This window comes from Cynocephalus volans, chromosome 3 (assembly GCF_027409185.1).
Source record: "Cynocephalus volans isolate mCynVol1 chromosome 3, mCynVol1.pri, whole genome shotgun sequence".
Lineage (NCBI taxonomy): Eukaryota > Metazoa > Chordata > Mammalia > Dermoptera > Cynocephalidae > Cynocephalus > Cynocephalus volans.
Window position 1 is genome coordinate 20,279,509 of NC_084462.1, and position 24,562 is coordinate 20,304,070.

The 24,562-nt window shown below is 49.8% G+C and overlaps 1 protein-coding gene and 1 pseudogene across 3 annotated transcripts in view; both read right to left on the reverse strand.

Moving 5' to 3' along the window:
- LOC134373616 (heterogeneous nuclear ribonucleoprotein A3-like) lies at window positions 1-1,116 on the reverse strand (annotated as a pseudogene).
- A 10,644-nt stretch (window positions 1,117-11,760) lies between these two features.
- Window positions 11,761-24,562, reverse strand: part of FBXL18 (F-box and leucine rich repeat protein 18) — a 41,784-nt gene continuing 28,982 nt past the window's right edge. For 2 of the 3 annotated variants that reach the window (XM_063090877.1, XM_063090878.1), the window contains exon 5: window positions 11,761-16,102. In XM_063090877.1, the coding sequence (XP_062946947.1) occupies window positions 15,946-16,102 (157 nt within the window). In that variant the 3' untranslated portion in view covers window positions 11,761-15,945. The remainder of the gene's footprint in view (window positions 16,103-24,562) is intronic. The other variant, XR_010022955.1, reaches the window with a different exon arrangement.

A 24,562-nucleotide genomic window follows, 5' to 3' on the forward strand; every position in this document is an offset into this window, starting at 1 on the left:
TTAGAACCTTCTGCTACCATATCCACCACTTCCGCCACGAGATCCATAACCACCACCACAGGGACTGCCCGAGCTTCTTCCACCAAAACGACCCCCTTTCATGGGTCCATAATTTGATTGCTGCTGTCCACTATAATTTCCAAAATCATTGTAGTCCTCACCACCACCATAGTTACCACCGCCAAAATTTCCTCCCTCATTGTAACCATAGTATCCCTCCACCACCGCCACCATATCCACCACCTTGTTTCCACATCGTGGTCCACCACCACCATAGCCCTCTCCTGCTATGACCAGGACCACTGCCATAGTTGCCACCCTCACCTCCAAATCTATTATATCCAGCATCACCTCCTCCATAACTACCTCGGCTGCCACCACCTCACCATCACCACAGCCTCCTCTTCCACCAAACTTTCCACCACGGCCAAAATTTCCTCCACGACCCATAACGTTGCCAGCTCCACCTCCACGACCTCTTTGTGATCCAGCAGACTGCATCTCTTGTTTAGAAAGAGCTTTTTTCACTTCACAATTATGCCCATTAATAGTGTGGTATTTCTGAACAACAATTTTATCAACTGTATCGTGATCATCAAAAGTTACAAAAGCAAATCCTCTCTTTTTCCATTCTGCCTGTCTTCCATAACTTCTATGGTTTCAATCTTGCCATATTTTTCAAAGTAGTCTCTCAAATTGTATTCTTCTGTATCCTCTTTAATACCACCAACAAAGATTTTCTTCACTGTTAGATGGCACCAGGCTTTACAGGATCCTCTCTAGAAATAGCTCTCTTTGGCTCCACTACACGCCCATCAACCTTGTGAGGTCGAGCACACATTGCTGCATCCACCTCTTCAACACAAGAATAAATCACAAACCAAAGCCCCTGGAACTCTTTGTTTGAGGGTCTCTCATTACCACACAGTCTGTGATTGTGCCCCATTTCTCAAAATGTTCTCTTAAACTATCACCTGTAGTTTCAAAGCTTAGACCACCAATAAACAGTTTTCTCAACTGCTCTGGTTCCTTTGGATCATGGCCCTCTTCCCCCTGGCAGCAGCGGTGGCAGCCGGAGTTGGGTTGGGGGTGAGCAGGCGGTGGTTTTACCTCCATTTTGAGAACAGACTCGCCTCTTCCAACTCGAGTTCAACATCCAAATATGGTTACTTTCTGACATACCGGGGGATGGAGAATTCAACATGAGTTGGTGGAGAGAGGACAAAACTCAGCCCGTAACACTATCCAAAGCAATTCACAGACTCAGTGTAATCCCTATTGAAATCCCAGTGGACATTTTTGTAGAAATTGGCAAGCTCAATCTAAAAGTCATATGGAAATGCTAGGTACCCAGAATAAACAAAGCAATCTTGAAAAGGACAAAGTTGAAGGTCTCATACTTCCCTATTTAGAAACTTACTACAAGGCCGGCCCGTGGCTCACTCGGTAGAGTGCGGTGCTGATAACACCAAGGCCACGGGTTCGGATCCTATATAGGGATGGCCGGTTTGCTCACTGGCTGAGCGTGGTGCCGACAACACCAAGCCAAGGGTTGAGATCCCCTTACCGGTCATCTTTATAAAAAAAAAAAAGAAAAAAAAAAAAAAAGAAAGAAAGAAACTTACTACAGAGCTACATACATTAAAACAGTGTGGTCCTAGCCTAAGGATAGACATATAGATTAGTGAGCTAGATATGAGCCCAGAAATTAGGCTTTATATTTATGGTCAATTGATGTTTGACAATGATGCCAAGACCATTTAATGAGAAAAAGAATAACAAACAGTGCTGGAATAACTGGATATCTGTATACAAGAAAACTACTTAGATCCCTACCTCACATCATATATAAAAATTAAATCAAAATGGATGAAACACCTAGGGCCAGCCCATGGCTCACTTGGGAGAGTGTGGTGCTAATAACACCAAGGCCAAGGGTTCGGATCCCATATAGGGATGGCCAGTTAGCTCACTTGGGAGAGCACAGTGCTGACAACACCAAGTCAAGAGTTAAGATCCCCTTACCAGTCATCTTAAAAAAAAAAAAAAAAAATGGATGAAACACCTAAATATAAAAGCTAAAACCATAAAACTCTTAGAAAAAAACATAGGTGTGAATCTTCGTGACCTTGGATTAGACAGCAGTTTCTTAGATATGATAGCAAAAGCACAAGCAACCAATGAAAAAAAAAAAAAAAAAAAAAAAATAGGGAAATTGGACTCCATCAAAACTTTAAACTTTTGGGCTGAGCCCGTGGCGCACTCGGTAGCGTGCTGCGCTAGCAGCGCAGCGACGCTCCCGCCGCCGCGGGTTCAGATCCTATATAAGGATGAGCGGTGTACTCCCTGGCTGAGCGCCGGTCACGGAAAAAAAAAAAAAAAAAAAAAAAACTTTAAACTTTTGTGCATCAAAGGACACCATCAAGAAAGTGAAAAGAAAACCGACAGAATTGGCAAACATCTGATAAGGGACTAGCGTGCAGAATACATAAGGAACTTTTACAACTCAATAATAAAAAGGCAAATAACCCAATTAAAAAATGTGCAAAGGATTTGAATTGACATTTCTCCAAAGAAGATATACAAATGGCCAATAAGCACATGAAAAAATGCTCAACATCAGCCATCAGGAAAATGTAAATCAAAACCATCATAAGATACCACTTCACACCCAATAAGGATGGCTATAATCAAAAAGACAGAAAATAAAAAGTGTTGGCAACGATGTGGAGAAATTGGAACCCTCAAATATTGCTACTGAGAATGTAAAATGATGCAGCTGCTGTGGAAAACAGGTTGGCATTTCCTGAAAACGTTAAACAGAGTTGCCATATGACTCAGCAATTTTACTGCTAGGTATATCCAAGACAAATGAAAAGAGAAAAACACAAAAACTTGTACATGAACGTTCATAGCAACATCATTCATTATTCACAATAGCCAAAAAGTGGAAACCACCCAATGTCCATCAACTGATAAACAAAATGTGGCATATCCAAACAATGGAATATTAATCGGCCATACAAAGGAATGAAGCTCTGATATACACTATAATGTGGATGAAGCTTGCTAACTATGCTAAATGAAAGAAGCCAGACACAAAATGGCACATGCTGGATTCTACTTATATGAAATATCTTTAAAAAGGCATATCCACGGAGATAGAAGGTAGATCAGTGGTTGCTAGAGGTCAGGGGGAGAGGGAATGGGGCATGACTCCCAATGGGCATGGGGCTTCTTTTGGGGATGATGAAAATGTCCTGAAATTAGACAGTGGTAATGGTATACTTTAAAATGGTGAATTTTAGGGTATGAGAATTTTATCTTAATTTTTAAAAAACTGATTGAAGAAGCTATGTATTGACCAGACGTACCTCTAAAATATAAGTGGCTGGCCGGTTAGCTCAGTTGGCTAGGGCACAGTGTTATAACACCAAGGTCAAGGGTTTGGAACACTGTACCCACCAGCTGCCAAAAAAATAATTAATTAAATATGATAAGTAAAAAAAACCTCACCAAGAAACAGAATGGTGTACATAGCATGCATTTGAACAGGGGGGCGGGGGGAACAGACATACACTTAAGAAATAAAAGCAAAGAGATATTTGTACACCCATGTTTATAGCAGCATCATTCACAATAGCCAAAAGGTAAAAGCAACCCAAGTGTCCATTGATGGACGAATGGATAAACAAAATGTGGTATATCCGTACAATAAATTGTCATTCAGCCTTAAAAAGGAAAGTTTTGCTGGCCAATTAGCTCAGTTGGTTAGAGCATGGTGCTAATAACACCAAGGTCTGGGGTTCTGGCCAGCAAAAAAAAAAAAAAAAAAGGAAGGAAATCTGAAACATGGTATATAACATGTATTATTTTAGACATCATGCTAAGTAAAATAAGACAGTCACAAAAAGACAAATATCATATAATTCCACTAATATGAGGTCCCCGGAGTAGTCATATTTATGGAGACAGAAAGTAGAATGGTGGGTGCCAGGGGCTGGGGGAAGGGGATGGAGAGTTAATGTTTAATGGGACAGAGTTTCACTTGGGAAGGAAGATAAAAAAGTTCTGGAGGTGAACAGTGATGTTTGCATAACAATGTGAATGTACTTAATGCCACAAAACTGTACACTTAAACATGGTTAAGATGGTAAAAACAAAAGGAGAGGGATGGAATATATACTCATGTTTGCTTGTATATAAGGAAACTCTAGAGAGAGACACACAAAACTAAAGTAGCGGTGACCTGGCAGGTGAGAGGCCTGGGTAAAACTGGATGGGTGAGGAACAGCAGTAAGAAAGGGACTTCTACCCCAGGTCTGGGGCTCATCCTGAACCAGCCAGCCGCCAAAACAAAAACAAAAATAAAAAACCAACAACAACAAGAAAAGAAAGGGATGGATGGAGAACCTCTGGATAGCAAACTACAAAGTCGTGTAGGACCGCACTGCAGTGTCTGGGGGCACAGGTGCGTGTGACAGTCACAGAGCAGCCAGGTGGCCGGCATCTGCTTTTGGAGGGTGCGAGGAGGGCGGGGTTGGAGCTTCTTGGGTGGGTGGCAAAATTCTCCTCCTCAATACTTTGCAATAACTCATCAAGCTGTTCATTTTATTTTCTAAAAATGAAAAGGTTACAAGCAACGCAGGACTTCCACGCCCTCCCTGCCAGGCGAGCCCTGCATTGTGGCTTGGAGCTGGGCTGAGTGCCCCCAGGTGTGCTGCCCGGCTGGACAGGCCGTGGCCCTCCGAGGACAAGGGGAGGCTGACTCTGTGGGGTTTGTTCTGGGGAACCAGAGAAACTACTCCCCAAAGCTCATGGCTTCTCTTCTGCTGAAAAACAGCCTGTGCCTTTGAAGGATTTTCTCCAAAACCACCAACGAGGCTTTGTGAGATAACCCCCACCTCCCATAGCCCAGGGACGCCTCCTCACCCCACCTTTTTTGTTTTGGGGATTTTTTTTGGCAGTTGGCCAGTACAGGGATCCGAACCTGTGACCTTGAGGTTATAAGGCTGAGCTCTAATAAACTGAGTTAGCCGGCCAGCCCCTCATCCCATCTTAATTTAAGCACACCTCCAGCACAAGTCTGAACTCATCAAACCTGCTTCTCACCAGCTCCCAAGGGTCTGGCTCCAGCCTCACCTTGAGTAGCCCAGTCCCCCAAAACCCCCTGTTACTAGCCAGTGTATACTTGTGTTTGTCCAGACTTTGCTCTGCACAAACTTTACCAATCTAACCAAGACAAATAATATCTCTCGTAGTGTTCTGCAACTTGCCTCTGGGATCAACTGTGACCAATTCTTTGTTTTACCAGATCTACAATAGATATGATCTACTCTTTTTAACTAATTTTTTTTTAATTTTTATTTTTTGGGGTGATTGGCCAGTTCAGGAATCTGAACCCTTGACCTCAGTGTTACAAGGCGGCATTCTAAGTAACAGAGCTAACCGGCCAGCCCTGGTTTATTCTTTTTAAGAGCTCCACACTGTAACATGTTTTTAACAAAGTAATTTTTTTATTTGCTTTCTTTGTTTTTAAGTGTGTGTGTGTGTGTTTGGGTTTTGAGGATTTGTTTTTTGGCTTTTTTACATCTCAAAATTAAGTTCATCCATGACCATTGTCAAAAACCTGGAAAAAAGCAGAGAATTAGAGAAAAAGAAGAGGTTGCCAGAAATCCTTCCATCTGGAGGGAAGGGTGGCCTGCATTCCCCTCCTGCTGTCCGGGTACTCACCTAATGCATCCTCACTTTGCAGGAAGGATGGGAGAGGCTGCTGGGGAAGCCTCTGATGCTGTATTGGTTCCCCACTGCTAATATTGTGTTAATTATCACAAATGTAGTGCCTTAAAGAAATATAAATTCAGGTGTTGGCTGGTTAGCTCAGTTGGTTAGAGCACAGTGTTATAACACCAAGGTCAAGGGTTCAGATCCTGGTGTCAGTCAGCCACCAAAAAGAAACAAGGAAAGAAACAGAAATTCAATTCCTTACAGTCCTGTAGGTCAGAAGCCTCCCACATGCCTCACCAGGAGGATCTATTACTGGCCTTTTGCAGTTTCTAGAGGCCGCCTGCATTCCTTGGCTCCTGGGCCTTCCTCCAGCACCGTCAGGCCAAGTCCTTCTCACGCTGTCCCCACTGTTCTCCCTCGCCCGCTTCAAGGTCCCTGTTTATTAGACTGGGCCTTCCAGGATAATCCCAGAGAATCTCTGCATCTCAAGGTCAGCTGCTGAGCAAACGTTTGCCTTGTAACGTAACACAGTCACAGGATCTGAAGACTCAGGCACAGACATCTCTGGGAGCTGTTATTCTGCCTCCACAGATGGCCACGGCATGACACTGCCAGGACCCAGGCCCGAGGCCTGTGCAAGAGGCAGGCGGCAAGTCAGAGCCTGGGGCTCCTGGGGGTAACGGAGGCAGCGGCTCAGACCATGCTCTTCAGTGCTGGAAGCAGCCAGCCAGAGGTCGCCGCCCTCCCTGGAAGCAAAAGCAAACTTGGAGGGGTGTGGGGAATCACCTTTCAACAGGATTTATACAAACTTAAATTTCTTTCTGGTTTTTTGTTTTGTTTTGTTTTGTTTTTTGCAGCTGGCTGGTACTGGGATCCAAACCTTTCACTTTGGCATTGTAATATCACACTCTAAACAACTGAGCTAACCAGACAGCCCTATTTCTTTTGGTTTATCTGTATTTCCTAATTTGCATGCCTTAATAATCATTTATTTCCTGGGTAACTAGTAAATTTGAAATCAGGGAACTTAGCAAATAAAAATACCCGTTTGGGGAGCGGTTGGGAGGTAGCCTGCCAGTTCTGATGCCAAGGACCAAGATGTGGGCCAGGTCATCCTGCAGAAAGACGCTAGACCCACACCCAAAATACAGCTCTGCCTCTGTGGTTTCCTAAAGGCTCCTCCCAGCCTTAAAAATACTCATCCCTAGACCCAGTAATTTCACTAATGAGAGTCTCTCCTAAGGAAATAATCCCAAATATAGAAAAACGCTCCGGCGACAGGATATTCAGAGCAGATTTCCTTAGAAGAGTGACTAATTAGAGACAACCTAATTGTCCAACAGAGGGGACGAGCGGGCATATGACAGCAAAGCTATGTCGTTAAGGTGATGGAAGAACTCAAGCAAATGCTGCTGCCATCGCAGTGAGAGCAAAGCAGGCGCCTAAATCGAATGATCACAGCTGATCACAGCACAGACATCTTTAAAGCCTAGAACAAAGACTCAAAAGAACTTTAATATTGGCAGATGCTTTCTCTGGCTGGCGAGAGTCTGGGTGTGAATTTCTTGTTCTAATTCTCTGAACTTTTTAATTTTCTGGAAAGAACTTAATAGAAAAGTTTACCTTTAATTGAACTGGTTGACTGTGTTAACTACCAGTTGTCCCTTCGTGTAAGTGTGTGAGTGTGTGTGTGTGTGTGTGTGTTAATTTTGTGTGAGCGTGTGGCTGTGTGCGACTGCAATCACGTGTGAGTGTGTGAGCGATGGAAACTGTGTGAATGCGTTTCAGCATGTCTGTGTGTGACTGGATGTGTGTAAGAGTGTGCATGTAACTGTGCGAGCACATATGTGCATGTGAGCCAACACGAGCGTGTGAGCACGTGTGCCTGTGCACATAAATGTGGCTGTGTGTGAATGTCAGTGCAGGTGTGTGAGTGAATGTGGGAGTGTGTGTAAGTGCAGATCCACATAAGTGCTTGTGCGTATCTGGGAAAGTGTGAGGTGGGCGGGAAGGGGAACGTGTGTGCTGTGGGTATGAACATATGTGGGTGTGAGCCCGAATGTGGTGTGGAGGTATGGGTGAACATAAATGTGTGGTTGCGAGCATGTAAATGTCGCTGTGTTAGTGTCTGAGTACGGGTGCATGAGTGTGCGGGTGTGTGGGGGGGTGAGAGTGGATGTCGGGTTTGTGCACAAGTGTGTGGGCATGAGCGTGCAGGTGTGAGTAGATGTGTGTGTTGGTGTGTGAATGTGTATGACTGTGGAGTGTGGAGCTGTGAGTGGTGAGTGTGAGTGGCTGTGTGTGAGTGGTGTGAGTGTGTAGGTGTGGGTGTGACTGTTGGCGTGTGTGCGTCAGCATAAGTGTGACTGGTGGAGTTTGTGCTTTCATGGGCAGTGGCGGAGTCCAGGCTCAGCCAGCACCAGCGCCTTCCCAGGTGGGGCCGGGGAGCCCCCTGCACGTCTGGCGCAGTTCAGCTCCCACCCAGGGAGGGGCCTCGGCCAGCCCAGGGCACAGCGTGGCCGGGAAATTGCCTTAGGTAGGTGATGCCAGGAGCCTCCCCCAGAGCAGACTGTCCATCACTCCCAGGATCTGCTAGGCTTGGCCCCACGCTGGACAAGGGATGGTCTGGTGCACAAAGGCCAGACCCCACCTGAGCAGGGGCTGGCGGCCAGAGCAGGGGCACTCAGTGCTGCCCTCAGGTGCCCCGTGGCCCAGGCAGCAGCTGCTGAGGAACAGGCCAGCCTTGGTGCCTGTGTGCATAGGCTGTAGGGGGTCAAGGAAGCTCCCTGCCCCTGCCGCTCCTGCCCCTACCACACCTGACCCTCAGGCACTTGCCCATCCATTCTGCCCTCCCCCCACAGGGATGGAGGGGGTGCCCAGGGCAAGACCCTCCACACACCACTCCCCAAGACAACCACTCTCTCTCACACCATGGAAGCCTAAGCTTCGGTGAAACAGGAAAGCCACCAGCAATATGGAAACTGAGCCTTGGTGAGGAATCATCAAGCAAGGGCCTGGCCAGCAAGTCATTCCCCAGGGCAGGCAAACAGGAGGAATAGCAAACAAGAGGAAGGCTCTTCTGAGAAGAGGGAAAACCCTGGCCCTTCTGCGGAGACCTCCCTGATCCCCAACCCAGACTACAGCCCCTTCCCTGATCCCTGCCCCAACCCTGTCCTGCGGGGGACATCCACTTGCTGAGCCTGGAGCACAGCTCCTTTAATCTCCCAGCATGGCCAGCCAAAGACTGCTGCCCCCTGGAGACAGAGGCGGCCAAGGAAGGCCTGTCAGGCTGTGAGACTGCTCCAGCTCCATGAAGCATCCCTGTGTGGCCTCTTTGAGCAACACCTCACTGATGGCCTCTTTGAGCAACACCTCTCCTTCCCCGACCATCAGGGTGGCTGTGCCAACGTGCAGCTTCACCAAGTCCCCGCTCCCCTCAGCCAACTTGCTCGTTGAGGGCCACCTCTGACGCTGGGGAAGGAGAGACAACATTCACATCTAGCAACTTCTCCAGCAGCTCCAGCCACAGATCTCCCACACGTCTCCTCACCTGGGTGCTGTGACTGTGTAACACACTGATGGGCTGACACTGGCCATGAGGCCTTGGGCAGGGAGATGACCCCTCGAACCTGTGCCTTTCATCTGCAGACCATCAAAGACCCCTCACTCTGACACTAGGATTCTGTAACATTTCCCGCACCCCCTGCAAAGTCACATGCCAACAATTGCTAACTTGCTGTGCAAAGCTCTTGGGGACAATCAGAGCCTCTCATCCTTGCTGTCCCTCCCAACACAGCCTCCATTTCCAAGGCTTCCAGTACAAACCCTCAAAACACATGGCCCTTGGCTTTTTTATCTCCGCTACAAAGAACGGATTTACTTGAGGACGCTTTGATTTCTTTTTTTAAAGGTCCAGCATTTTGACAAAGACCAGGCGGGTTCACACTCCCAGTGAACTCCAAGTGCAGACCCTTGGCCTTTTCAGGGATCCTCAAACATTCATGGCCTCCCCCAGCACAGTGCTCCCCACAAAAGAGGAGCATCCGCTCAGGAGGTGTGTGGGAAACACGAGTTCTCCCAGACTGGGGCCGATGCTCCTGCCCCCACAGTACCCCACAGCAAGGCCACAGCAGGAGCCGGGGCCAGCAGGCCCAGGCCTCATCTCAGGAGGGACAACAGCCTTGGTGGAGATGCTCCTCCCTTGCCATGACCCACTTTCTAAAAATGGCCACAACACTAACTCCCACCCCACGAGGTTTTCTGGAATAAGACCTCAACATGCCTCCCGGTGGGGGGGCGGGGGGCAGTCTATGTCCCCTTCCCTTGAATGTAGTGGATCTGTGTGACTGCCTCCGTCAACAGAGCACGTGGAAGTAATGCTACGTGTTGTCCAGTGCTAGGGCACGTCCTCCTGGTTTTCTTGGGACACTCTCTTGGGACCCAGCCACCATGCTGGCCCATTCATGTGGATAGGATAGGAAGCCCAACCAGCTACGTGGAGAGATCACATGGATAGGCCACATGTGGGCCTTCTGGCCACAGGCCCAGCTGAGGTCCCAGCTGACACCAACATCAACCACCAGGTACATGATTGAAGGCATTTTTAGAAGATTCTGGCTCCCAACTGCTAAATTACCCCCAGTGAAGGCTCCAGACATCATGGATCAGGGGCAAAGCCACCTCGCTGTCCCAGTCTGAATAACTGCCCCATGGAAGCTGTGAGCATCTCAAAACAGCCGTTTTTCAACATGAACTTGGGGAGTGGTTTGTCACACAGTGACAGATGGCACATTTCACGGCTGTTTCTCAGCCTTGGCTCCTCCTCGTCCTTACCTGTAGCCATAATTACAGTCACAAGTGTGGCTCTGAAGCAAAGGCTATGGGGGTTTCTCTCACCTACACCCGTCACCATCTACTCTCCCTTGCTGCGGGACTTAGGATCAGTGGCATGACCCTCCCTTCACGACTCAACTCTCCAACACTGTCCCTTCTGTTTTCTCCCAGCCAGAAGTGAAATGTCATGGGGGTCCCATGGGTGCACGTCAAGCTTTGGGCAACCAGCTCAGACAGAATTGGAAAGGACGGGAGGCTCCTGCCCTGCGCCACTATTTCAGCTGAAGTGACACTCACCTCAAGGACCAAGCCAGCAGGAGGCATCCCCATCCTTGTCACTCTGACGGGTCCTCCCCATCCTTGTCACTCTGTCCCCTGCAGCAGCCCTAGAACCCACCCACTGCTTGAGTCCCTGTTCCTGCCCAGACTCTGGCCAGAGCCTCTTCCTAGAGCCCAGGAGCCATGGTTTCTGCTTCAAACCGATGCAGCAAATACACCAGTCTCAAAGGACAAATACTGCATGATTCCACTTACATGAGACACCTAGAGACAAACTCACAGAGACAGAGAGTGGAAGGGCGGTCCTGGGGCTGGGGCAGGGCACATGGGGAGTTAGTGCTCAATGGGAACAGAATTTTAGTTTTGCCAGATGGAAAGTTCTTGAGAGGAATGGTGGTGGATGGTCACACGTCAATGTACTTACTACCACTGAAAAGAGTTAAAACGGTAAATTTTATGTTATATATACAATTAACCAATATAAAAACAACCATGCTAATGCTGTCCCCGGGGTCCCCAGGAAACACCTAAGCTGACTTGGCCTTGCACTGTCTTTACCATCTGAGCCACACGGCGCCCTCGTGCAGTGCGCAGCCTACACGGCCGCACCGGCATCCCTGCGCCCCTCCCCACCGATCCCATCCTGACCCGAGCAGCCTCTCCCACTCAGCCTCTGCAGCCTGCCCCGGCTGACTCGACCATCGTGTCCTGATGCACGGCCCCACCCCCACAGCATCTGGGGGACCTTTGGGTCTCATGTCTCTATTTGTGCACCTGTTTTGAACCCCTCAGCCCCCAAGCACAACATCTGAAGTGAACGGAGCTGCCTGCCTCAGGCCCAGGGAGGGGGTCACAGGTGAAAGGTCACCGTGTCCCTGCTGGAAGGACCACACAACTGCCTGGCTTTCTAAATCAAGTCCACTTTATTTGAAATTTTCCACATGCCACAAATTTACATGGAAATACCCACTCAGAATGTAGTTTGCTACAGTGAACACTAAGTTCAGGAGCGGGCATCACCGTGCGAAGCCACATGCGGGCAGTTCAACCAGACAGATGGGGACGGGGAGGTTAGTCATCAAAAAGGCAGGTGACATGTAGAACGGTCATTTAGCACCTGGTCACAAGATATAGTGAGACCCCCAAGCCAGGAAAAGGTCTTGCCCCACCTCCATCCCCTAAAATAACACACTGAGCTCAGCTGTTTCTGGGCAAGGTCACACAGAGATGGACAAAAGGGTTGCAATGCAGGGGTTGGAGGGGACACCACCAACAGCTGCAGGTGAGGGGTACGCACACGCACATGAACACACATGTACATACCCGCGCACACATCCACATGAACACCCCTTGCATGCACATCCTCACACCCACTTGCCCTGCAGGAGTACACTCATTCCTGCAGGAGCAACACTTGCACAGCCCAAGGCGGGGGCACCAGTCGTGGACCCTCATCGGCTCCCACGGCCCCACTGCTCTGTGCCCAGGCCTGTGCCCAGCTTCGGTCCCCTTGGTTCAAGTGGCCTGCGGTTCTGGGTCCTAGCACAGGGAGCAATTAAGGGAGGGTGTGGCTGGGCTGTCCAACAAGATGGAGCAGCACATTTTCCATTCCTGAGGAGCTCAGACTGTCGTGGCTGCAGCCTGGGGCCTGAGCAGCAGGCACCCCCTACTGTGTGCACACACAGGCCCACGGAGGGCCTCCTGCAGAGGAGACTTCAGGCCTGTATCCCTACAGGGCCCCTGAAGGGCAGCTCCCAGGCAGGGATAGAACCCGTCCCCTCTGTTGTACAAAAGAGTAAAGAGCTCCCCACCTGGCCTCCCTGGGCTGGACGAGAAAATCACCTGCCCATGAAAATGAGAAAAGCGACCCCACAGCTGAGGGCTCAGAAATGCACCTTTTCCCTGGTTCCCTCAGGTGGCTTCTGACCCAGCAGGCCCAGTTGCTTGGTAATGTGCAGCAGGCTGCAGGATTGCTTGATGCAGACCCACACACCCTGCAAAAGGGTCTGAGGTGAGATGAGCGCACAGGCGGGAGGGGGCAGCGTGGGCGGTCAGGGGTTTTCTCTCTTGAGGAACCAGGGATAAATGCCTGGGTCTCCTCCTTCCCACCTCCTCCCATCTCTCTCTCACATGCACACATGTACACAGCAGACACACACTCACAGGTGTGCACACATGTGCACACACAGGGCACATATGCACAGACACACACGTGCACACACACACACACAGGCGCAGGCATGAGTGCTGACCACGCTCCTCTCAGCAGGCAGCATATGGTCCACTGCTTAACAGCCCGGTGCTGCCAATTGGGGACCATTAGGGTGCGTTCTTTTCCCAATGTAAAATGCTGCAGAATATAAAATGCAATTAACACTGGTGCCAAAATAGCACTTAGCGAAAATAAGCACATTATTAACATCTGGTGAATCCTGTCTCGGATGTAGAAACAGTGGAGATCCTTGCTCTAAGTCAAAGGATTGTTGCAGGGGACACTAAAAAAACAAGGTCTACTGTTGGGGGCTGCTCTCCAAAGCCCTTTGTGCCCCCAGCCTCTCATGAACAGCCCCCTCCCCAGCCAGCCCTGTTTATCGGCATAAATTATGCTACTGGTTAAAACTGCTTGCTCATGAGAACAGGCCATCCAGGCGAGATCATAAAAACACAGTCACAGCGTTTTGGAAAAATTCCTCATGGAAAGACAACTCAAGCTAGGAACTGTTCTGGAGGAAAGGGGGAGAGCACAAAAGCCATGGCACCCAAGCCCCAAAGCCCCCAGGGTTCTGGAGGAAAGGAGAGGACACAAAAGCCACAAAGGCCCCTGAAGGACCGGAATCTTCCAGGCCACCTGCCTCCCTCCTAGGCCGCATGCCCCCTGCCCCTCAGGCTGCAACCAGCCACCCCCTGGCTTTGAGGACAAGAAGCGGTCAGTCCCAGGCAGCCCCACACCACCCAATCTGATCACCCTTGTCTGGTGGCTTCAGGTGCCATTTTAAAGCTCTAAAGAAATGTCCAGATAATGCCAAGGTCCAGGGTTCAATCCCTGTATGGGCCAGCTGCCAAAAAAAGAAAGAAAAGAAATGCTCAGAAATGGGTGAGGTCGAGGGGATATCCCACCACCTTTTGGACCCTCACCTACAGCTATGTGGGACCTTGGCCCTGCCCTGTGGCTTGCAAGATCAAGAAAAGAGGGGACCCAGGTTTGTGGCTCTCAGAGGACACGTCAGGGCTGCGAAGGTGAAGACTTTGGTGTGGGCCTCAGTACAGGGCATTCCTTGGAATCAGCCTGCAGACAGGTCCCTCTGGCAAGGACACAAAGGTGCCTCCGCTGGCTGCAGCCTGGGGCAGGGAGAGGGCGCCCTGTGTTCCAGAGAGGAGGTGACGACCCCACTCATGCAAGAAAAACAGGGTGAGGAGGGAGGAGACCACACCCCACAGATCCACCTGTGCAAAGAGGAGCAGAGCCGCTGGGCGGGGCACAGACTGCCAGACAGACCTGGGGAGGTGCCAGACAGACAAGTGTTTACAGAGGGCTGATCAAAGGCTGTGTTTCCCCCAGGGCTCTGACCCCAAGTACTCAAGCCCCTGCAGTTGTGCATCTGAAGGCATCCTGGACAACCTCAGCCCAGAGTGGGCAGAGCTGCTGAGAACTGCTTGCCCTGAGAACCCAAGGCCCAGTTTACTCAGTTCTTTAACAGCAGGTTAAACTCAGGGACACTGCCACTACTCAGGGTGGGGGCCCATCACCACAGAAACAAAGAAGATGGCGGGCTGGGTCCAGCAGTGACAGAGCAGACGGCAGCCAACAGGGGCACCAACACTGTGAGCAGGGCCTAGTAGGCTCTGCACCCCCAGCCCATGGGGTCCTGGAGAGGCATCCCCTGCAGAGACCAAGGCACCCCAGGCTGGAAGCCACCCAGACGCCACCCGCGGCCTGCTGGGGGCCCATCACCAAGAGGGGCAAAGGCAGGAGTCCAGGTGGCCAGGACCCACCCATGGCCCCTTCAGAAGCCCACCAGCTCAGGGTATGTCAGGCTAGGAGGCTGAGAAAGGCAAAGGCAGCCAGGCTGGGACAGAGGGGAGGCCTCAGACACTGGAAGGTGGCTCTTCATTTTTGGAATAGCTTTAAGTGCTAAATGAAGTTATCTGAAACTGGGTAATTTGGTCACTACTCCAGCCTTAAACATCCTTTCTAGGTTTTAATATTTCAAGTTATTTTAACAAAACCAAATATATGTATTTTTTTTTTTTCCTCCAGAAATACATGCAGACCTTCATGGAGAGCTGGAGTTTCCAAAGCCGAATGCCATGAATCATGTGTGGCCGGTGAGGAGGCCTCTCTCATGAGGAGAAGGCCCTGCTCCTTGGGCTCAACAGCCCCAGGGGGTGCGGGGCAGCAGTCCCAGCTCCAGAGGGTTCCTGCTGGGCCACATACATCATCTGGCTGGAACGTCGCCGAGACATAATTGGGTTAAAATATGTGTTAATGGGAAGAAGCACCCCAAATCTGCAGCCATAAAATTTATGAGCCCCTCACTATGTCACACCTACAGATGGCACGATGAAGCAAGGGGATACTTGGACACATGGTCACTGTCTCAGCAAGGAGAGCACACGTCCACCTAACACATGAGCCGCTGCCCATCCATGGAGCCCGGATGGCGGATGACCACAAACACAAGAGCCAAGGGGACTCTTCAGGACTGAAGCAAGGGGGCAGCAGCCCTGGGCCCACAGCCCTTCCACCGGTGTGCTGGGCATGTGGACAGGGCCGCAAGTACATCCTGGCTAGGCCCGCAGGGCAGCCTGGCTCAGCCACTCCCCACCACGTCGATGGCCCAGCTGATCCCCCTCACGTCATCCAGAGGGTGAACCCTCAACCCAAACTTCACTGACAGCAAGTCCTCACAACAGAAAGTGAGAGGAAACAGCAGGAGCCCTGGGAGCCAGAGTGGGAGCTGCAAGACAGCCGGGAGAGACAGCTTTCTTCCTCCTGTGACAAACCAGGGCTCCTGGGGGCCTGCGGGCAGGCGGAGAGCAGCAGTGGCATCCTCTGGTGACTTAGATCGAAGCAGGCAGCTCAGCCCAGTGCTGGGCCCGGCCCTCTCACCACCACAGGTTTGGAGGCTCTTCAGCCACTCTGCTTTTAAACAAGGTGATCTCGTCCAGGTGCACCATGGGGACATCCCGGATGACGTCGGTCAGGCCTTCATGCAGCAGAGGGAAGATGACGACGTTCAGCGCAGGCCGCTCAGCCTGGAAACTGAACCAGAGACAAGCTGTTAGCAGAGCGAGACCCATGCGCAAGGTCACCTGCAGGAGAAAGACCTGGAGGGACTCGCACCTGCCCTCCCCACTGGCTCACAGGCCTCTCCCTGAGACACGGGCTGTGGGCCTGAGCAAGGGAGGAGGTGAGGCAGACAAGGAGCTGGCCTACAGGGCATCCACGCTGTCCCTGGGTGTGCGGGAGGCCCCCACACTGCACCAGGCACAAGGGTCGGAGGCCGAGGGAGGCCAGCCTGCCATGCGGAGGCAGAGAACAGCCTGTAGGAACAGGCGCTACATTCCAGGCAGTGGGGAGGCCTCCCCAAGGGGCAGCCACGAGGGAGCTGCAGATGCCCTGTCTCTGGCCACACGAGGCCCCATAGCCAGGAAGGAGAGAAAGGACAGGTGGCCAAACCTGCACAGCCACAGACCACCCTCAAGGGGGCACAATCCCCAAGGCAGACAAGGCAGCAACACAGGCTTGGCAAGGAGTGAAAACCAAGGCAGCCTTTCTAGAGCCACATGTGCTTGTCTGACTGTGTGACAAACAACTGGCAGGTGACCCTTCCCTCCTGACCACATCCAGCAGGGGGACTGGCTCTGCTGCCACACTGCAGATGGAAAACTCAAACATACAATTTCCAAGTGTGCTGGGCACTTTGCTAAGCTTGAAAGACCTGACCTCCTTCTGCACTCTCCACGACCCCATGGGACAGCCACAGTCCCTCTGCTGGTCAGAGCCAGAGTGGGGTCCCCTTCCCCATCAGAGCAAAGCCAAGTCAACAGTCCTACCCAATCCACTGGGCCAAAACACAAAGGAAACCCAAGTGCTAACCACAGAAGGGAGGACACAGTGGTGCCCACAGAACGCACAGAAGATGTCCAGAATCTTCCATCCTGTGGGCCTCAAAAGGCACAAGGCAGGAGGTGCCCATACAGAGAACCCTGCCATTTGTCAAAACTAAGGCAAGTCCCCTCCAGCCCCAGCGCCTGCTCAAAGGACCAAGGAAGACGGTGGTCCAGCCTCTCCCTGCAGCCCACCCCTGAGACATATGCAAAGTCATTGCCAGGAAGGCTCTCATAAGACTCAATGTTTTGCCAACAAAGGTGTCAACAAGCACCTCCCGGTTCTGCGTGGCGGTCTGCATGCTGGCAGCCATGTCTATGACCGTAAACCTCAAAGGCAGAGTAGCAGACACGTCCCTGCCTATGAACTTATTGTGCAATTTACTTGATTTGAAACCAAATCTCCCCCAACAGGCATGCAAAGCCTCCTGCCTCCCCCAGCCTCAGGGCTGCCTCACTGAGGCTCTTAACGAGCTGCTGTTAAGATGGGGAAGGGATTCATTTCTCACCAAAGCAAGGAACGCACACAGAGCCCAACAGTCACAGGTGGCTGCAGCTGTGCAGGTGGCTGGAAGGGAACAGCGCTCCAGACACTGGCACGAGGTCCCTGGGCAGGCAACAGGGAGGTGCCACCACCAGAGTTAAACTGCACTTCCTTCTTAGGGCTCCATCTCTAGTTCACTCCTGATGAACTTCGATTTAGACAGTTCCAAGAGCAAACTTACCAGCTTTTTATTTTTAATTTGTAAAATTAAATTATTTAATTTTTATTTTTAATTTGCCTTGGTTCTCAAGGTGCCTCCACACACTGCCTTAGTTGGTATTTGCAGCTGTGAGTCTTGGGGTCCCCGCCAAAGCAGAGGAGGCAGCCCAAGATGTCACGTGGCTAAGCCAGCCTCTCCAAAGTGAAGGCAGGAAGGCATGGGGGAGGAAGACTCACTTCCAAGTGCAGGGTCATGGCATGAAATGAAAGAAATGAAATGAAAAAAAGCTCCTCCCAGCTACTTGCATCTAGAAGCCAGTCTAGGCTGGTGACTGACCACAGGTGACTCTCCTGGACCGCTCCCCTGACCAGGGCTAATCACATCAATAACATAAGGACCTGAGGCTGGCATCCAAGGCGATCCCTGACCTGGACTCGCAGAGAACAAGAACCAAGGCAGTGGGTGCATCTGAACATGTCAGTGTGCAGTGGCCCCCACAGAAGCCTCCTGGGGCCTCAGGGACAGCTCTGTCCTGCACAGTGATGCTGGACAGGGGACACGACTGAGGGAGTGGCCCAAGGCAGGAGTTTGGCCTCCTGGAACTGTGTCTTCGAGGGATCTCTCCCAGGATCCAAAGCCTGGACAGATGGAAAAAAAGGACACTGGCCAGCCACAGGCAAGATCTTCAGAGACCACGCACTTAAGCCCACGCACTGGGGCTTCCCACTCGTTCTGAAACCCAGCACTGGCGAGCTCAGCCACCAGGCTCCCACGGGAGCCAGCAGGAAGTGACAGCTGAGGGGCAAGAGGAGACCAAGGTGTGGGGAGCAGGTCACCCAGGGGGGACAGGGCAGAAAGGCAGCCCCTCCTATAGGTCTGAGGGTGTTCAGATGGGGCTTTATAGTCTTCCATGTAACAAGATTCAAAAAGACAGAGCTTAAGGAGAGTTAACTTATACTTACTCTGTGCCGTTTATAATGCACAAGAAAAATGCCTACCTGGTCGGTGTTATAACACCAAGTTCAAGGGTTTGGATCCCCACACAGGCCAGCCATGAAAAAACAAAGAAACAACAAGCAAACAAAAAAAAAATATGCCAAGGCTATTTGAACAGGGCCTCCAGGCATCCACCAAAAAACTTAGCTACCCAAAATGCCTTCTCTGTGAGCTCCAGGAATCAGAAAAATTTTTTGTTTTAAAATCGTTTTATTTAGAGAGAAAATATCACAGCACATGTACAGAGAGCACCAGCAGCAGTCACAGCGACTCCCAGGACACATGGGGCACAGGCCCCAAGAGGGCAGCACCACCCGCCAGCTCCCGTTTCCCTGCCCGGCCCCTCATCCGTTTCTTTTTACTTTTGTTTTATCCTGTTGTGCGGAACATATTTGCCTACACATATCATAGTCATGTGTAAATGAGTCATGCGTGTTCTATTTCCTGCCGGTCCTTTATGGTTCTTGGTAAGCACGGACAAGATGGGATCACAGCGCAGTCAGGATGGCATTTGTGCTTTGGCTTAATACAAATGCCACACCCAAGCACTTCCCAGGCCCCTGTGACTGTCCTTTCGGATGGCTGGTGCTCAGCCAGCAGGGGTCCCACATTTATTTGGCCAAATCCCTGGTGGGACACAATGAAGGGACTTCATTTTTACTATTATAATGATAAACATTATTGAATACAATATAATTATTTCTGCGTTTTGAAATGTTTTCTCAAAATAAATCACAGACATGGGGTGATTGGTTCAAAAAGGTATGAACGTTTTCACAGCCCAAAAGACAAACCTACAATGGAATCAGATACCCCCATAGGACCACAGTAAGAAGCTGGTTAACGGGCCCACCCCAGTGGGGCTGAGAGCACGCTGCTCAGCAGTGAACAAAAAGGAAGACCTGGGACGGCCTCCCTAACTTTACAAACTCACTCCGCACTTGCCTGAGGCCATCTCAAATGAGCAGAGAGAACTGGCCTGGCCAGCAGGCCGGGCTCCCAGCTCATCACCCACAAGACCACCACAGGAAAGTGACCACTGGCAGCTGCAGCCCTTGGCTGACTGGGCCGGCACTGGGTGCCTCAGGCCAGAACACTATGCACGTTCGTGTGATCCCATGGCAGCCTGTGAGGGCCCTGCTGCACCGAGGACAGAGAGAGGCTCCAGAAGGTTGGGTCCTGCCCAGTTGCCCACGCTGGGACCAGCCCTACATGAGCCCATCTCCACCATGTGAGCAAGGGCGTGGCTCAAGGACCTCAAGGCCTTGGCTGCTCACCTTGTAGTAGTCTTGAGGCTGGAAAGGGCCCCTGGAGGGGCTGGCATGGAACACCAAGCAGAACTGGCTCAATTGTCTGAGAAACTCCCGTCGGTTTTTTGGGGGTTTTTTTTGCATGAAAAACTAGAGAAAAATTCAAGTTAACAGCTTCTTCCCCCCAACAATAAAGGTCTAATGGCAAAGCAAAGTGACATCTTATAGAAGACACTCGTACCATAACAACTACCTCCAAGGAGCAAAAAAGGCAGGCGATAGCCAAGAATGAAATGGCCAACCTGGAGCTGATGAAGGGATCCAAGGTCACAGATGCAACACTGCCTGTGAGCCCAGCGAATGCCAAGGGAGGCCTGAGATAGTATTCGGCATATTTTCTGAATTCCCTGCTAACTCTGGACGAGGGCCAACCTCGAGCAGCAGCTCCTGGAGTCAGCCCATACCCCTGCTTCTGCCTGACAACCTCCCAGCGCTAGGAAAGACACAGAGGAACAGGGAAGGATAGGCCCAGTCAAACGCCCATGTTGGCTGTCGTCGTCCCACTGAGGCACCCCATGTCCCCCAGATACAGGGACAAGTGGTAGAGGCTGCACAGCCTCCAACAATCCACAGGCGCCTTGACCCACCCCACCCACTGTGTTTTCTCACCCAGTCCCCCACCCCAGAGATGACAACAGAGATTTCTCCATGCCCTTCCAGACACATTTCACATATATGCAAGCAAGGAAGTATATTACTCCTCTCTTCTTTTTTTCTAAACACACCCTGATTTCTCAACACTAAAAGACACTCAACATGATGACATATCGAGCTTCCTTGTTCTTGCATCAGCTGCAAATCATCCAGTGACTGGATCATTATAACTTATTTATCAGGGTTGCTGTCGACCTTCACTAAAACCAACAGTGTAGCCATGAGTAACTGTAAAAACCACACATCTAGGTCCACTCATAGAACAAATCCTAGGGATGGGATCTGTTGGGTCAAGGGTGTGGATTTTGATCTGATGCCAGCTCACACTCCACAGAGGTGCGACGATCTACACGGCCACCTACCAGATGACAGCCCCTGTCCCCCACTTCCTCACTAACAGTCTGATTGGATGGAAAATGAAGTACTGTTGTTTTTGCTGTTACCTTTATAATGAAGCATAACACACATGGAGAACATGTGCAAGTGGGTCACGATCGAGGTGGAAGGCTGAGCACACGCACATGAGCAGGACCCACTGAGAGAACACTGGCCACAGGCTGGAGCCCCTCAAGCGGACTCCCACTCACTGCCGCCAAGGACAGTCACAACCTGGGCTTCCAATGGAGTGGATCATTGCCTGCTTTCCAACTTTCTATAAACAGAATTGTTCTCGGCAGAGTTTGTGTTTTTCTTATGGGTGACATGGAGTATTTTCTCTTAGGTTTAGAATTGGCTGTTCCCTTCCTATGCGTTCATATCCTCTGCCTGTTTTGAATGGTGCTGTTTTTGTTCTTATTAATTTCTAGGATACTAATGAAATCAGACCTCTGCCTGTGATATGAGTTGCAGATTATTTTTCCCAGTTTATCATTTTTTTCACAAATGACTTTTAAAATCACACAAAGAGGGCTGGCCGGTTTGCTCAGTTGGTTACAGAGCGTGGTGCTGATAACACCAAGGTCCAGGGTTTGATCTCTGTACTGGCCAGCCACCAAAAAAAACAAAACCAAAAACCAGGGGCTGGCTGGTTAGAATATGGTATTGATAACAAGGTCAAGGGTTCAGATTCCTGTACTGGCCAGCTGCCAAAAAAACACAAAGCCAAAAACAATGGTAAGTGTCCATCAAAAGATGAATGGATAAACAAAATATGGTCCACTCATTCAATGGAATATTATTCAGCTTTAAAAAGGAAGGAAATTCTGATACATGCTTCAACATGGATGTACCTTGAGAACATTATGCTAAGTGAAATAAGTCAGTCACAAAAGGACAAATACTGCATGGTTCCACTTATATGAGGGACCTAGAGAAGTCAAGCTCATAGAGACAGTAAGTAGAATAGAGGTTGCCAGGGGCTGCAAGAGGAGGAACAGGGAGTTGTTGCTTAATGGACACACGATTCTGTTGCGTATCATTTTTAAAAGTTTCGGGTAGATAGTGGTGATGATTGCACAATATTGTCAATGCCACTGAATCACACACTTACAAATGGCTAAAATGATAAGTACCATGTTGTGTATATTTTACAACAATTAAAACAATGACAATGGTAATCCAGTTTTTCACATTTCCAGTGGGCCAAGATCATCACGTTAGAGTATTAGTTTGCCAGAGCTGCTGTAACAAAGCACCATGGAGTGGGCAACTTCAACAACAGATTTGAAGGGCTGGCCGGTTAGCTCAGTTGGTCAGAGCGTGGTGCTGATAACACCAAGGTCCAGGGTTCCATCCCTGTACTGGCCAGCCGTAAAAAAAAACCCACAGATTTGTCTGCTCACAATTCTGTAGGCCAGAAGCCCCTGTGGCAGGGTTGGTTTCTCCTGAGGCTTCGCACCCTGGACCACAGATGGCCACCTTCTCCCTGTGTCATCACCTGGCCTTTTCTCTGTGCACACGCATCCCTGGTGTACCTCTGTGTCCAAACTTCCTCTTCTTATAAGGACATAAGTCAGACTGGATTAGAGCCCCCCCGCTTAACAGCCTCATTTTAACTTAATCACCTCTTTAAAGACCCTGTCTCAAAATACAGTCACATTTTGAGGTACTAGGAGTCAGGGCTTCAACGGATGAATTTGGGGGGCCACATTTCAGCCCATAACAGAGAGTGAGTGAGGAAAAAAAAGGTGCACATGTCGTTGTTGGGAATGTAAACTGGTCACCCTCCCCAGAGGTCCTTTGGCACCACTGGCCAATTTAAACCCATGTCTCAGAGCTGGTAATCCCATTTCTAAGACTGGATCCTGTAGAAATGCCCACACATGGCACAATGCCTGTAGGAGAATGTTTCTGTGGCAGGGGCTTTAACAGTAACACTGGAAATAACCAAAGCACCCATCAATCCACGTGGGGCTCAGTCTAACCAATCACAGTCCGCCAGAAAACAAAAAGCTAACCCTTCAGAGGATTGAGGGGCAGCGCTATTAATACTGAACGTGGAAGAGATGTGCTAGAATCCCCTGCTCTAGGATTAAACATGAGGAAAGGGACAAATAGAGACACAGGTGTGCTTATCTGTGGAAGGATGCAGAAGAAGCCAGTAAGAGTCGCTGCCCCTGGAAGTGGGAACAGAAGCGCAGAATGGGAGGAAACTCAGTGTTATGAATTAAATGTCTACATCCCCACACCCCAAAGTCGTATGCTGAAGCCCTATCTCCCAATGGGATAGATTTGGGGATGGGCCTTTGGGAGGTGATTAGGTTTCGATGAGGGCATGAGGATGAAGCCCTCTCGATGGCATTAGTGTCCTTATAAGAAGAGGAAGAGATACCAGAGCTCCTTCTCTCTGCTCTGTGAGGATACGGTATGAAGAAAGCCAGTCGTCTGCAAGACAGAAAGTGGGCTTCACCAGGAACCAAATCTGCCAGCCCCTTAATCTTGGACTTTCCAGCCTCCAGAACTGGGAGCAATAAATGTCTGCTGTTTAAGCCCCCTAGTCTATGGTATTTTGTTAGAGCAGTCCCCCACAGATTAATACTCATTTTTACTGAACTTTTGGTACTTCATTTTTAAATTTCATATAATTTTTATAATTTAAAAATTAGTCAAGGGCCGGCCCTTGACTCACTTGGGAGAGCGTGGTGCTGACAACACCAAGTCAAGGGTTAAGATCCCCTTACCGGTCATCTTTTAAAAAAAAAAAAAAAATTAGTCAAAACCAAAAATAGACTAGATTATTTAACAGCTTATATAAATTTGGACTTCCCCTCAAATAGTTATGTAGTATTTCACATGGTGAAATGTAATTTAGATTAATTTTATATTTATGGATTTGACTTTTTTTAAAAATTGGGGGGCCCCTCCTAGGGGCCCAGGGCATCAAGCCAGGTACCAGACCCCCCGCCCATACTCAGGCACACCACCAGAGCCAAGGAGCATGCCAAAAACATCACCTCTGTGTGGGTGGCCCACCACAGCCACCACAGTAACAACCATGGCTGCCGTGAAAGTGGCTAGACGCCACAACCACCACACAGATGGTCCACCAGCCACTGGAGTGCACTGACACAAGGAGAGTCACCAGCAGAGACCGAAGAAAAGAAGAGGATGTCTCTCTCCACAAAGCCCGTTCCAGAGTGACAGAAGAAGCATCTGCTCTGTGATAATATTGGGGGACATGAACACACCTGTCAGCATTGGACAGATCATCTAGGCAACAAATCAACAGAGTAACCATTACTCTTTCAGAAGGAGAGAAGAAATCTAGGGTTATCAGTGGTGGGAGGGGGCAGGGAGAGGGGGATAGGGAGAGATTGGACAAGGGGCATAGAGAATAAGTACAATTTGTAACAATATACATACTAGTAATATTGATCTGATCAACATATGTCAACACTGAATCCCAAAAATATGTATATTCAATTATAATTCAATAAAAAAAAAAAATTGGGGGGGGTTATAAGTGGAGCTCTAAGCTGATCCCTAAAGATTCTGACTTTGGCTCTGCCT